The sequence below is a fragment of the Cibotium barometz genome, chromosome 30 (assembly GCF_041138505.1).
Source record: "Cibotium barometz isolate CiBa-2024 chromosome 30, ASM4113850v1, whole genome shotgun sequence".
NCBI classification, from domain to species: Eukaryota; Viridiplantae; Streptophyta; class Polypodiopsida; order Cyatheales; family Cibotiaceae; genus Cibotium; species Cibotium barometz.
The window spans coordinates 1,482,341-1,497,700 of NC_141075.1; the positions used below are offsets into that span (position 1 = coordinate 1,482,341).

The following is a 15,360-nucleotide window of genomic DNA, read 5'->3' on the forward strand; positions in this document are numbered from 1 at the left end:
GCGAAAGTTATCAACTGATGAAAAAGTGACAAGGATTCTCAATGAGCCTTGGAACAAACCAAGGGACGACACAAGCTATTTAGAAACTTCCAATACATCAATGGAAGCGGTGGCCGATATGCACAAACTAGTCATACATTATCTCACAAAAGATGTGCACGACATGGAGTGACATTCAACTTGGCATGGATTCAAGATTTACCAATCATCTCTCCACAAAAGCCACATGAGGCTAGCACCTCAGGGCCACAAGGAGACATGGGACCTCAGCAAGAGGACCTTTCAAAAAGGGCATATGCCTATGCTCAAGGCATCGAGGTGATGTACTCTATCAGTACATTACCTCACAACATTCAACGATATGTTCAACACAAACTTCTGGACATTGTACTAGTTTCGGCAAGTCACGAGAAACATCCAAAAGCACAAAGATGTAGGCAAAAGTCTCTGAGGGGACAACCAAAGAAAGCCCGTCCAGCTTCTGAGGACCAAATTACCTCACAAAGGTGTGGGCATGTTAACACCCTTTTGGGGTTCACAAATTTTGTTCACTCTTTTGTATGCATACACCTGTAGATATATTTTAATATAGAGCAGAACAAGCCTAGCCAAGAGTTGCATCTTTTGAATCCCTGGAAGGCTAATGTTACAAAACCAATGTTCATCATTTCTAGCCCTTTTGAATAAGTGTTGACGGTCAAGTGTGAATATGATGACCGTTCACAACCTATGAACACTCCTATGCATAATAATACAAAGATTCTTGGCTAACTCGTGAGAAAGAGTGAGCAATCTTGAGAGAGTTTATTGCACTGTACACTGTGCCTCTTAATTTCTTGCTTCATGAGTGGGAGACCTCGAGTGAGAATGAACCACCTGAGTGATGATGGTAAGTGACAACCATTGGAGCAAAAAGTGGAGACGAGCAACCAAATAGAAATCCTGCTTGGAAGCCCGTGCAGCTCTGCATGGGAAGCAAGTAAGTTCCCAGCAATAGTTGCATTTCCATAATAGCCCAACTTAGGAAGGGGAATCACTCATTCTTCAAATATCTTCACTCTCTCCACAAATCTACATGGTGTGGCCAGCAGTTGACAAGGTCCAAACTCTTTGGGCTTAGAAATCAATCATTCGCCTCCTCCCCCTTTTGTTACAGCACCTTCACGCATCCTCAACTACCACCAACGTGGTAGAGCCTTAAGATGAGATTATGCTAAGTCTAATCAAACAGCAATCCCTCAAGGGAAATCAACTCTCCATTGCTTTTAACAAGGTGCATTTTTACAAGGCATATAAGCTCAAGATACTCTAGCCAAAACAAAAGAACAATGTGACACCCCAAAACCATGACCCTTGTTCCCTAACCCTCAATAAACCAAATGATTCAATTTGTGAACACCATGTGACAGGTATTAATATGGAAAGTGCCTGTATAACTTCTAAACCTATTCTATATAGACTTAACAGAGTTCATGACAGAAAAGACATTCTGACCACATAGAACATTGTTCAAAAGCAAACGTAAGCGCAAATTTTTTGGAACTTCCAACAAGAAAAGGGCACTTATTCTGTGCACCAGCTTTCTTCAAAATTAGAGAACTCAGAAATTCTTTGAGAAACAAATCATCAGATTATATGGTAATTATATGAAATACTGGTGCAATTTGCTAGCAGCCTGCAATGAGCATTAAGTCACGTACAACATCTAGATTGAAATTTGAAGTTCTGAGACAAGATCTAGATTGAAATTTAGAGCCCATTCTCAGCATATCCTTGAGGACAATGAGCTGCCAAATAGATCCTTCTTTCCTTGATTCATGTTCTTAAGCAAAATGTTATAAGCAGCTCAATTGTCTCTCACATTGATTTAGCCTGAGCGCAAGTCCATGGCAACTATCAACAGCAAATCTACCTCTTCCACAAATTAATAGCAGAATGTTTATTAAACAGCCACTAAATCTGTTTTTTGTCATCAGTATCCGATGGCCATTTTACCGTTTGCACTAGACGTTCCCGAAGAAGCTCCAGATTCTGGTCTGATATGGCTTGGTACATCTTTGCATGGTCATGCTTCTGCAAGCAAAGACTTGTGATTTTAAGCAGAAAAATTGGGCAAACCAGGCAACACCCTCAAACAACAAGTTCACCTCCTCCAGGAGAGCTTAATATGCAAGCCATAAAACAAATCTCAGTCCATATGACAAGAAAGCACAGCAAGTATCAAAAGGCAAGACCAATCATCTCTAAAAAGCCAATGGGCAATAATGCATTAGGCACAGTCTACGCAAGATACTGAGAATATCATGTTGGCATAATTGGTACAAGCAGCAGTTCAGTTTGTTTCCAGACTTAACAAGAAAGATAAAGCAATATTAGCTCAAGCTTCAGACAATTGTTGTGGTTTGACTTTACGCTCATTCACATATTAAGCATTTCCCCTTGTTTTCCAGAGACGAGTCGGCTGATAACCTCAAACTAGAAATTAGAAAATAGATGACTGGTCCCTTGAATAAAGGCCGAGGAAGAAGTCGTTAAAAAGTAAAAACTTTGCTATGGAGAGCTGAAACTGGAGAAGAGACGATGATCGTCTCTACACATCATAGAAGTGGCAGATCGATCAACCCCTGGTGGGGTTCTCAGGGTCGGGAGCTGCCAGCAGCCAGAGAGTGTGAAGAGCCGAGGATGCTGGCGGTAAGAGGTCCTCTCCGAAGAAGGTGAGGGTCCACTTTCTCTTGGGCACAAGCCCGGGTGCATCCACTGGCCAGATGCCACCCCCATCCAAGAGACTCTAAAACCTAACTGATTGAATGCTCAATCGCGGGGAGAAGCTCAAGATATTCTTTGGGCAGGCCCCCAAACCAGGAAGCCGGTCATATCAGCCATCTAGCAAAGAGTACATGGGCACCTGGTACTATAGTCAGGCTCTGCAACATGATCTTCTCTGTGAGGGATGCCAGGTTGAACTCAATCCAGACATAACCATTGCCAAGGAATTGGGTATCAACAATGCACCTGTGCTCACTGACGAGAGCGGCTTGCAAGGGGTCCCGAATCTCACCACAGGCAGGTCAAACTTGCAAACCAGTGTCATAGCCTTCAGGGAGGCAACAGAGGGAAAGGAGCTAGAGGTCCACTTTTGAAAATTGCCTGTTGAGGGCAGCCTCAATCAGAGAAGATGGAGCAGTTACCAAGGATTTCATTGAGGTGGGAAGGACCAGATAGACTTACACAACCTCTTGAATAACAAGCATGACGCGAGGGAGAAGTGGGGGAAGGAAACAGATTTGTGAAAGGGAGGGATGATGGTATTAGGGAGGATAAAATTGCCCCATGGTATGCCTTTGCATGTGCACAGAGAGAGAGAGAGAGAGAGAGAGAGAGAGAGAGAGAGAGAGTGCTAGAGATAGAAAGACAATGCTCAAGGAAAGAGAATATTGCACGACTCAATGATGGTTGATTAGATGTGATAAAGTTCACCAAGTACAATGCTTTTTGTAGGCTTTAGAGCAGCCTTATCTTTTGACACATACAAAGGACACATGTCAACACACACACACTAATGACATGTGGCACATATAAGGGGGTGTTCGCGCACACACATACATATGAACAAGGCTACACTTGTAGAATGGTCACACACACACAAGACGGACACATACGTGAATCTCTGAAATACCCAACCAACCCCCTAGAGGTGAGACCCAACACACAAAGGAAGTAACTGCATCTCACATGCTGCAAGGGAGTGATCTGGCCATGCGCACCTACATGCCATACTAATCCTCCAATCAACAAGTGACCAAAGCGGCAAGGCTAGCTCTTCGTCACCCCCCTAGCTCCTAACAGGGATAAAGGATAACATGGAGCCTTTTATAAGTGAAGGCACACAGAACACACAAACATTTGTTACAAATCTTTTTTCGGGATTGACTCAACACACAAGAAAACTAGAATGCCCAATCCTCTTCATTCAGGGAGACCTGGGTTGTTGCTTCAGTTATCTCTTCTTCTTCAGTCGGCTCCTCCTCATCTTTAGCAACAAGATCTCCATGGTGCTTTTCTTGCTCTTTCTCAAGCTTTTTAAAACAGTTTGCTTCTTTGTGGCACATTCATTTGTAGTACTTGCATTGGATCTTTTTATTGCTTTTCCATTTCCGTGCTCCGACAAAATCCTTTTCGTGGTCAAGGCTGCTGCTAGCTTGTGGTTCCTCTTTATTTCTTCTATCCTTATCAAGAAGCAAAGCCACTAGGCTTTCAAAGTTTGTAGCTGCCACAGAGGATTTCCAAAGTATGCTTATACCGACGAGTGATCCCTCGCACTCTTAATGAGTGCAGCAACCTTGTCTTTGTCTTCAAGCTCACATTTAAGACCAGCAAGTTGCTGGACTATTGAGCCAAACTTGGCCAGATGATCACTCAACTCTTCATTTTCATTCATTTCGAGATAATAAAACTGGAGCTTCATGAAAAGCTTCGAGTTAGTGATTTTATTACCAGCAATACCTTCCATTTTTGCTCAGATTTTCTTGGCTATGGATTTTTTTTTTTTTTTCAAAAAGGAGACTTCTATTAAGTATGAAAAATTTTACAAAATGGAGATTTCACACCAAGCAAGGTGGAGGTTTGAAGTCTGTGATGCACCAAGGAATCTCTAAGGCTTAGGTCAATGGCTCTCTCATTGCGTTGCCACCACATCTTTTGCTTGTCTGATTATCTCCTGGATCTTGGTTGCCTCCTGAGACTGTCTCCCATGCTCCCTCTCGCGTCAGCAACAGCTGCATCTTGGTTTGCCAAGTAGGGAGCCCGGTGCCAAAGAATCTGTCGATTGCTGCCATTGATTGTGCCATGATGTCGAAGCAAAGGTAGGTTCACTGGGCAAGCAGAGATGAGATGCTAATGGTGATGTCACAGGAGAAGCTCAATGCATTCTCTCGAGAGTTTGGCACACGTGCGGGAGTTGAGGTGGAGAAGCTCACAGCAGTCGGGAAGCAGAACAATGTAGAAGGTCAAGCTGTGAGGAGATCACACTTTTGCTGCTCGCCACTGCCTCAGCCATGCCCAAGTTGCTGCCATCCGTGAGCTGCTAGCCACTGTCGCCCTCAGTCACCTGTTGCTACCTACCCTTCTCTCGCGCCTCAGTCATCCTCGTTGCCACCCGCTCCTCCTTGTTGCTGGCAAGCTGAGGCTTCGGCAAGTCTAAAAACACACTGGTTGGTTCAGGCGGGGTCTTTGAGTCTGCCCAGCTGGCTGAGCAACCAGCTCAGCTCACCTCGGCTGGCAGCTCTATCACAATCTAAGACAAGCACCAGAGTACTTCCAAGTCCTAAAGAGTGGTACATGGTGAGGACATGATCTATCAAATCCACAAGGAGAAAGTAAAAAACAAAGGCTGGACAATGAAAAACGGAACGCACAACTTGAGGCAATCACCTGGCCAAAAAAAAGCAGAGGACATGGGGACAAGAGTGTACTAATCTCTCTACACAAAGCCGGTCTTCAAGCTGCAGGAAAAATAGTTACCACAGTGAAACCTACTTGCCTCGAGTTAGGCTTTTAGAAAACATGGCTATGTGGACACCCTTGGTTTATATTGGGACCAGCCACAGCTTATTGGCTTGGGAGACATGGACCTCGTTAGGCCAGCTACCATTCCTATGGTAAACAATCGTCAATCCATAACCGTCGGTTGATTTGAAATAGAGTTTTATTGCAAGTGTCCATAACCGCAAGCACAATCGAAGAAAGCATCATTCTTGGAAGGGGATGGATTGTAGTCACTGGTTGCACCATCAATTGGTGAAAAAGATCCACACCGCTTGATCTTCCCATGCCCTTGGTGGATGATGATACCCAAAACTATTCAATGTCCCAAGCCTCATTTTCCAAATACATTCCATCAACTTAGGTAGCCCCTAAAACTCAATACTCCTCTTGCCTCACCTCATTGAATACCCCCTCAAACCATTCCAAAGATCCAAAACCTCAAAGGCAAAGACGAAGGCTACCTCCCAAGCAACAAATTCCAAACCCCCCACGAGTGATTCCTAAAAGCAAGAGTGGGTACCCAAGAGCACCATGGCAAGCTAAGGTATATATAATGCCAATGCCAAAACCTAGTAGCCACCTTCTATTGAAAACCCTAACCCCAATTCGAGCCCCTTTGGATCCCATCAAGTCTATTAGTAGCCCAGGGCTACTACAAAGCAAGAGTGGTACCCAAGAGCACCATGACAAGCAAAGGTATCTATGATGCCAATGCCAAAACCAAGTAACCACCTTCCATCAAAAAGCCTATCCCCAATTCGAGCCCCTTTGGATGCCATCAAGGCAACTCAGGGCCACTACAAAGGGAACCCTCACATCTGGATCCCAGAGGAGAAGCCACCCTCACCACAAGCATCTAAACCTCAAACAAAGACTTAAAAGATGGAATTAAGACCTAAAGCCATGTCTCCGACACCACCCTTAAGGAGGTGGTAAAGGCGAAGACAATAGCTCTAACCACGCCTTGAACACCAAGCATCAAGAGGTAATACCAAGTTCTTAAGTGGTGGTGTTTCCGATTTCCACTTCCATCAAGATTGACGCATGCATGGTGCCAAAGGTCTCACAGCAATCCCAAAATCCACACCGCAACACTAACTCGCTAGCTAGAAGGTGAAAGCAAAGTCGGGAACAATGAAAGCTAAGCTATCATCATGGATGCATATTAGTTGAAAAAAGGTGTCTGCACAAGGCAAATTACAACCCTTGTGAGAGGTAGACAGCAACAACCCTCCAAGGTGTGTTGTTGTTGACTTCCTCTTTGCCTACCCACTCTCAAAGGGAGACTACATCAGAGGAGAGAGGGGGGGAATGCCTCTCGCGGGCGGGGGGCGGGGGGGTTGTGGGGGGAAATAATCCACGTCATACAATCCATCTGGTTCTCTATAGTTGGAACTGTCAAAGCTTCAACCTCGAGGCTAGCCAAGCTTGGCTGATGGCATCCGTGAGGCAAGCTTGCCAACCCCTCCCATAGCACGATGTGTGCTGTGGACGATGCCAAGCAAGGCGATGATCAATGGTGAGAAGCCCCAGTAGACCCCTTCCCAGGCCACCCTAGGTATAAGACTAGCCTTAAAATACAAGCAAACAATATAGCCAATTGGGCTCGTAAATAGCAACCTATCCATGTGTTGTTCTTGTGTGTGTTTTTATGCAGGAGATGTTCTGGAGATGAAGGGGCTATTTCAATTGGTACCACAGCCAGTAGGATATCATCATGCATGTACATCATCTTGAGGTATCTAGCGTGTCTGTTGTTAATGCTTTTTCCTAGTTTGCGTAGAAGATGTGGCCGGCTCACACACAGCCACCCATATCTATAAGCAGCTCTCAGTCCCATTCATAAATCATCTCATTCTTGCACAATTCAGCAAGTGAACAAAGCACTTATCATGTGTGCCGAAGTCCCAAGACTTGTGCATGCATATCTTCAGCAGAGCACCCTCAGTATGCTATAGTCCAAGGCAGTCAGAAGTTATCTTCAGCATTCAGCCATCAGTCCCAAATCACCTCAGCAGATCTGGGTATTCATATTGGCTACCGAAGTGGCTTCTAAAGTGCCTTCAGCCCGCACAATGGTTCAGCCAATGTTTGGTCTTCATCGTCCTTGCGTTTGGCATTCCACAGTCTGCATTGTAAAGAAGTTCTCCAAAGTAATAAAAGCAAATATTCCTACTTGCGGGAGGGGCCCTTATGCAGGTAGTTGGGACCCCATCTAGTGTCGACTCTCAATCTTCTATCTCAACAGCTCTATCTCCTTGTTCAGCCAATGTTTGGTCTTCATCGTCCTTGCACTTGGCATTCCACAGTCTGCATTGTAAAGAAGTTCTCCAAAGTAATAAAAGCAAATATTCCTACTTGCGGGAGGGGCCCTTATGCAGGTAGTTGGGACCCCATCTAGTGTCGACTCTCAATCTTCTATCTCAACAGCTCTATCTCCTTGTTCAAGAATTAAAGTGGATTGCTTACACTCACTCAAGCATAAAAGTATAAAGAAGGCCTTGATGTGTGTTACACAATCGCCTTGCTGTGTGTTACACAATCATCCTGGCTGCATGCTACATTGGTATTAGAGCTTCTAGTGATGACCCAGCTTGGGTACCTAAAGTGAGCATCCCGTGGATGGCAGAACAGAGATTACATATTTTGTTGCATATTTTCCATTTGCTAAGATTACAGATACACAAGACAAAGTCCAACTAGCAGACCACATCTTAGTGGAGAGGCGGTTATGTATGGGACACCTTTGTGTCTAACTTCAAAACCAGATTCCTCCCACCCCTATCATGACCAATCTTGAGGACGAGTTTTACCCACTCTCCCAAAATGGGTCACACATACTCAATTAATCCCAGTTGGGAAAATCTGAGGAGCAGTTTCTCAAGGGGTTGGATACTAACATCACATATACCGTACGGAATTTTGAGCCTCAATCTTAAGACTGGGCTTTGACTCTAACTCAAAATCAGGAGATGATGCTAAACAGAGGCAAGCTTGACTAGTCAAGCTCCAAACCGAGCAACAGCAACAATCATCATCCCAGCAGGATAAAGGCGCACAAAACAACAAGGATAATAAAAACAGTAAGAAAGATTCTCATAGCAACTTAGGCGGTGAGCAGGACAAAGGTTAAAAACCTAAGAAGAAGCCTGAGGAGAAGGCAAGGAGGGCATTACAAGAGATTATCTCCATCCGAAAGAGCAAAACTGGTACCAGGCAAAGAACCGATGTTTTCTCTGCCATAATCATAGACATAGTAAGAAGGATTGTACCAAGTGGTAGGCTGAGAAGGCTACCAAGTACAGTGGCAACTGCCACTGCTAATGCTACACCTACACCTCCAACCTCAATCTCTAATGCCGTTCAACTTTTGCCCGCTTTGAATCCAATGCCTCCGGTGGTATTTGAAGATACGCAGATAAGCAAGAGGGCGAGACTGCAAGGCAAGAGAAACATGTGATCCGTGCCTATGTGTTACAACTTCATGGATCTCCTAAACGCAAAACACGAGTTATTAGTACAAACTCCCTAAGAGGGGTGCAGGCTAGCTCACCAACCCGACCGTAGGTTCGCATCTGTAAATCTCCCCGGAACTAGAGGTCAAGGCTCCAATCCCACGAACCATGCCAGTCAACACTGGTATACCAACAACCCCGGCTTGCTGAGCCCTTCAGCATGACCGTCCATGATCCGACAACTCCAATCATGTTCCTGACGGTAATCCTGGTCCGTCATAGAGCACAGAGTGAATAACTCTCTCTATGAACAATAATAACCCAAGTCTCACTTATATAGTGGCTACTGTTGCTATAAATACCTCTCCAGTCATAAATAGCCATGAATTTGGTAAGTCGGAAAAGGCACTGGACGCCACGGACCATGCCATTTCTAGAAACGGGATGATTGGCTTTTCTACAAAAGTCGGCTCTATCTTTAAGCGGTTTAGGGCAACTATTCTCCATGACGCCCATGATGCCATCATTGGTGGACATAGGGGCATGAACTCAACGTTGGAGAAAATCGAGAGGCAATTCTATTCGCCCCGAATGAGGCGGGACGTGTTTACGCGTGTGCGACATTGCCCAATTTGTCAAAAGGTGAAAGCGTCGCATGAGAAGAAAGCGGGTATGTTACAACCATTGCCAATTCTTAATGGCCCTTTCCAAGGTATCTCCATGGATTTTGTGACAAATTTGCCTCCGAGTCTAGGCAAGTGTAACACGGAGTGTTTGACGGTTTTTTATCGTTTTAGCAAGTTCGTTATCCAAGGCTATTGTTACTGCCCGAGATGTTGCAAATCTCTTTATCTGGCATTGGTACACAATTGGTGGCATACCTAAGACCATTGTATCAGATCACGATGCCAAGTTTACCAATGGTTTTGAAGGGCAGGGCATTGTTTGATAATTTTGATATTGAGTTGAATTTTTCTAGTGCATTCCACCCACCACAAACGGATGGCCAGAAGGACATTTACAATCAATTCGTGTTTGGACGTGCTGAAATGTTATGTCCATAATCAGCAAGGTAAGTGGGAACAATCTTTGCCTTTGGTTCAAGCTATTCTGAATGACTCTTTTGGCAAGACTCCATATGAGGCAGCATTTGGAAGACCGTTCCAATCATTATTAACCAAGACATTGTCCGACGCTAACTGATAGCGAAGTCTTACTATGAGATTTTGAAGTCTATTAAAGGCATGTTGGCCAAAGCACGGAGGCCTGTTCTCGACGGGCCTCCAGTCGACAAGCAGCCTAGACACACGTGTAAAAGGTGCATGCATAAGTAGCAAGATCATCTTGTCAAGGGCACATATAAACAGGCCGACATACTTCAACCTGGCCGACCAAGGATTTGTCCTCTTCAACAGGCCGACAGCTTACCCATTGGCCGACTAGCATTTTTGGATCCTATATATTACATCAATGGATATCCCTTTTATTCCCCTTCTATTCTCTTGAATCTTATAATTCATGTCATAATGTGATCACATTGTGTACAAACAACCATGAACTTTCAGCCCCTCCCCCTCCCTCAGCCCTCCTTGTTGATGTGGCGTTTCTGTTTCTGTTTCTATTTCTGGCCTCTTGGAAATTTCCATTAGTTTCCCCCAACTATGTCAGTTGGGTACCAATACTCGGTCCTCCCTATGGACACCTCCTTGTGGAACATAATCCAGATAATACACTCTATATGATACAACAAAGAAAACACTCTGTCCTCTAAAACCTCATCCTCTGGATGACCTCCCGTGGTGAAGAAGACACATCCAATAACACATCCCATGTGGCATCTGTGCAAAAACACCTCTATTGCTATAGCCAACTCTTTCAACGCTTGTGAAGAACCTCTTGGGATTCTGCTTCTTAGCCTGTACTACGTGACGGAAATCATAGTGAAAAATCGTGTGGAGCCTTCAACTCCTTGAATTCCTTAGCAAATGAAATGGTCAACGTCACTCCCCCATTAGAAGGGGTCTTACCTATGTTGAAAGCAAGTCTTGAATCCCTATACAAATGTTGTTGGCATGTAAATAGTCTCTTAGTGTGTGTATTTGTGTGTGAACCACCTCTTAAGAGGGGCACATAATATCTAGATATTTTATGTGGTTTGACCTAAGCAATGATGCTAGCAGTAGTGCCATGTGTCAACTCCATGTGAGTGATAAGCCCCATGGGCTATTAAAATGTACTCACTCCTTGTACTTTCATATCGTAACAATCACATCAATATAGTACTTGAGTTTTGTGCAATCATTGTCTTGTACTCTCTTTCACTCAACCATGGCTTCTCCACTGTTTCAGCCACTATAGCTGAACCCTAATCCTAACCCTGAAATACCAACATGGTATCAGAGCCTTGTATTTCTGCACCTTAGCGACTGTACCTCACACCCTAACCGCCTTCAACTGCAGACGACCACACCACTGTGAAGTATTGCCATCCTACCTCATCCGTCTGCACACCTGCTACTCTCCCTCAATAGCTCCCACACATCTGTATCTCTGCTGCGACCAATAGCCAATACACCTGCTGCTGCCTGTCATTTCCTCTGATGCGCCAGCTGCATCAATTTAGCATCAACATAATTGTCGCCTTCTGCGCCTAATCCTGTTGTTGCCTAGCATGGTCTCTTCTGCCTATTAAACAGCTGCTCAGTCTTGCTCACTCCAGCCGTCAATGACCGTGACTGAGGGGCCTACAGTCGCCCATAAGCGCACCATCTCCATCAGCACTTGGGTACCCAGCCACTATGCAAAGATAGGAGTCGCCGCCCGTGTAGAGAAAAGGATCACGAACCACCAGCAAAAACGCCACGGGGAAACCTGCACTTGTAGAAATCATTTAAAAAAAAGGTACCTAAAAAAACAATTTGGGGCTTTTCAAAATCCACCCTCTGTTCAAAAATTGAAAAGAATTCAATTTTTGGGATACGGGGATTTTTTCCAATTTCTGCACTTTTCAAAAATTAGAGAAAATTAGGGTTTTGTGGCTATCTTTTTCAAAAATTGAAAGCACTTTTATGACATTGAGCTCATGCTCTACCCTTCTAAAGCATTAAATTGAAAAAGGCCCTTGGTTGAAAGCCTTAATTTTTTAGGGTTTGTTAAGCTGAAAATCATTTTTGGGGATTTGGGCATTTAGCACCATCCCTGTAAGGGTAGACACTGGCTCATCATCTATACGAGCTAAGACCCCCTATCTCCATCATTATGGGTTCACATTTGTTCATTGAAAAGTTTGATTGGGACGACTTTCACACCTGGCAGACCAAGCTGAAATTCAGCTTGATGCATGAATGCCTCTGGCCTAACATTGAGGGGAGAGAAAGGATGCTCGAAGAAGGGGAAGATGCAGCACTAAAAGCCTGGAAGCTCAAAGATCAGAAAGCCTTTGGGTTGATAGCCCTAGCATTGTCTAACAACTTCATACATCATGTTACATGTAGCAAATTTCCCGACTTCTAAGGAAGCTTATGAGATGCTGGACAAGCTCTTCGGAGCTCAAGGGAAGAACTCCAAGGTTTCCCTACAGATTGAGTTCTATGGACTCATGAAGCAGTCACATGAGAGCTTCGACACTCATGCGAATAAGATGAAGTCCCTCATGAACTAGCTTGTAGCACTCAAAGCTATAAAGTGGAGGAAGATATGGCCATAGCTGTGCTTATCAAGTCCATGCCAAAAGAACCCTATGGTACCCTCATCACCACACTAAAAAATCTCTTCACAAACCCTGGAAGGAGTCATAAACTGCTTCAAGGAATAAGAAAAGAAGTTCAAAGCTAAGCAACAAGAGGGGATTGTTAGCATATATCATCTCCTCTTGGTGGCTATTCTTGTGTCTACGGGTGCCCTTCCCATGCTCAGGCACCCCCCTATTTTTTTCCATATTTTTCCCTATTTTAATGGGCCTTTGATGTGAGTTGCACACCCTATTTTATGGCTTTTATGCCTATTTCCCTATTTTCAGGTCGTGTAGGAGTTTAGGAGGGAGTCTGACAGCTCTCACTTCTCATCATCGTTTCTTTATCATTTGGTGAGCACCTTCAGCCATCTGCCTGTAGAGTCCACCCCTCGCCTATGGGCTGGTTGTATCCATCTTTTCCTTGAGGATTAGTGCATCAGCGTTTTTCTGTTTGTTTTTGTCATTTGTCTACATCTTTCCTCTACCCTTCGACATGGTATCAGAGCCCACAAGCGTCTAGACCTAGAACTGCTGATTGGAGGCTGATTGATGCTGATTTTCACTGCGTTTCCACACATACTTGGTGGCTGCCCACAGTGTTTCATACCTGCGTTTTCTTCTCCAGAGGAACTTGCGCTTTTTTTCTCCTCTTCATTCACTTTCTACCCCCCACCCTCCCTATAAGTGCAGAGAACAGATCTTGGGCTGTTTTGGTGTCTGTTTTTTTCAAAGGAGGTACATGGCACTCGTTCAACCTCAAGTAGTTCAGATATCCACTCTGCCGACTTTTCCTTCAGATGCCAAGTTGGATGGCACAAAGTATGACATCAGGAAAGTCATGGTGGAAGCAGTCTTGGAGACATGGTCTTCTGGAGTTCATCACTCGCCACGTCCTCCAGCCTAACCCGGACATCGTTAAGGATGAGGATACGAGGGATACCCTTACACATGAAGATGCTCTATGGGATTGGCTTAATGCCCGTGCTCAATCATTCATCCTTCTGAACTCTCAACCCTCAATCATCGCTCACATGAAACAGGATATCCATGCACATGTTGCTTGGAAGAAACTCTCCAACATCTACGACAGGAAGACACCCATGAAAAGAGTTTCCTTGTGGAGCTTCAAATGTTGAATCTTTCACCCAATTATTCTACTTCCATGCGGGATCACATCAACAAACTGGAGTCATTGCGATTTGAGATTTATCGGTGCAGGAAGGAGATTTCCACCGAGGATATGGCCATCTGGTTACTTGCTCAACTGCCCCTCAAAATATGAGAGCTTCTATTCTTCACTTCTTACCTCAAGACGGATGGAAACCATTACCTGGGATGAGCTGGTGCCTATGGTCCTTCATCAAGATAGTAGATTCAGCGATTCTTCTTCAAAGAAAGGCAACCAGGCTTTCATTGGACAGAGCGGGAGGTAGCCTAACAAAGGCAAAGATGGGGCACCTCCCTCTAAGGACTCCAAGGACTCTAAGGATGCTAAGCCGAAGGGGTCTTCAACTCCTATTTCTTTTGGCAACCAGAAGGTTTGTAAACACTGCTCCAAATACGAGCACTTATGGCGACAATGTCGACGCCGCATGACTTGGAAGGGAAGACAAAGGAAAAAGGGGCAAGCTCATCTACCAAAGTTGTGGAGTCGTCAGCTTTCGTCGCCCTGACTGATCTAGAGTCCGATACTCCCCATCTAGTGGTAGAGCAGGCTTTTCCTTCTTGTTCCAACTCTCCTGAATGGATTTTGGACAATGGTGCCACACAACACATGACACTGGCTTGATGCATTGCAATTTGCAGCAACGTCGCGGCAGAGTTGCCATTGGAGATAACTCTATTGTCCCCATTCTTGGCGAAGAGACAATGCCCCTCATTCTGTGCTATATGTGCCAGATTTAGGATTCCATCTCCTTTCTATGCATAAGATTTGTAAATTGGGCACTAAGGAGGAATTTATGGAGGACTCTGTGATCATTAGTGACCCTCTCACTGACAAGATCCTATGGCAAGGCAAGAGGACCATGGCCTCTACAAATACACAGCTCTTTACGCTCACACAGGTACCCGCATAGGCAATCTTTGGCTTGCTACATTTGGACATCTTCATTTGGAGGCCTTGCAGAAGGCTTTTCGAGCGCAGCTAGTGGATGGATTGCCAGATGTTGGCACACATGAGGGCGCCCTTGTCACTCGTCTCAAAGGGAAACAACATCAGGACGCCTTTCCAAAGGAGGCTACACGGCGAGCTATGGCACCTCTAGAATTGGTTCATGCATATTTGTGCAGCCAGATGCGCACTCCGTCTCTTGGTTCTACCAGTTATGTTTTTCTTTTGGTTGAGGATTTTAGCAGGTATACCTAGGCCTATTTTCTCAAATCCAAAGACGAAACTTTCAACAGATTCCAAACATGGAGAATCTTGGTGGAGAAACAATCGAGAAACTTTGTCGACATTACAAGCCGACAATGTCACGTGCACCCATGCACTGTGGTACACGGTGACAAACTCGCTCATCAACAGTGCAAGAATCATGTACAGAAGTACCTTTTAGGATTTATTTGTCGTATGCCGTGACCCCTTTGTGAGCCCAGTCCGGGAAATGTTAGGCACGAGCTACATAG

The 15,360-nt window shown here is 44.7% G+C and overlaps 1 protein-coding gene across 2 annotated transcripts in view; it reads right to left on the minus strand.

Moving 5' to 3' along the window:
- Positions 1 to 1,610: 1,610 nt before the first annotated feature.
- The window catches only part of RBCX2 (Chaperonin-like RbcX protein), a 56,160-nt gene continuing 42,410 nt past the window's right edge, over positions 1,611 to 15,360 (minus strand). Inside the window, exons 5-6 of one of the 2 annotated variants that reach the window (XM_086823764.1) lie at positions 1,996 to 2,073; positions 1,611 to 1,872 (exon numbers count right to left, since the gene is read on the minus strand). In XM_086823764.1, coding sequence (XP_086679890.1) covers positions 1,858 to 1,872; positions 1,996 to 2,073 — 93 coding nt within the window. In that variant the 3' untranslated portion in view covers positions 1,611 to 1,857. Of the gene's footprint in view, positions 2,074 to 15,360 lie in introns of both variants that reach the window. The other variant, XM_086823763.1, reaches the window with a different exon arrangement.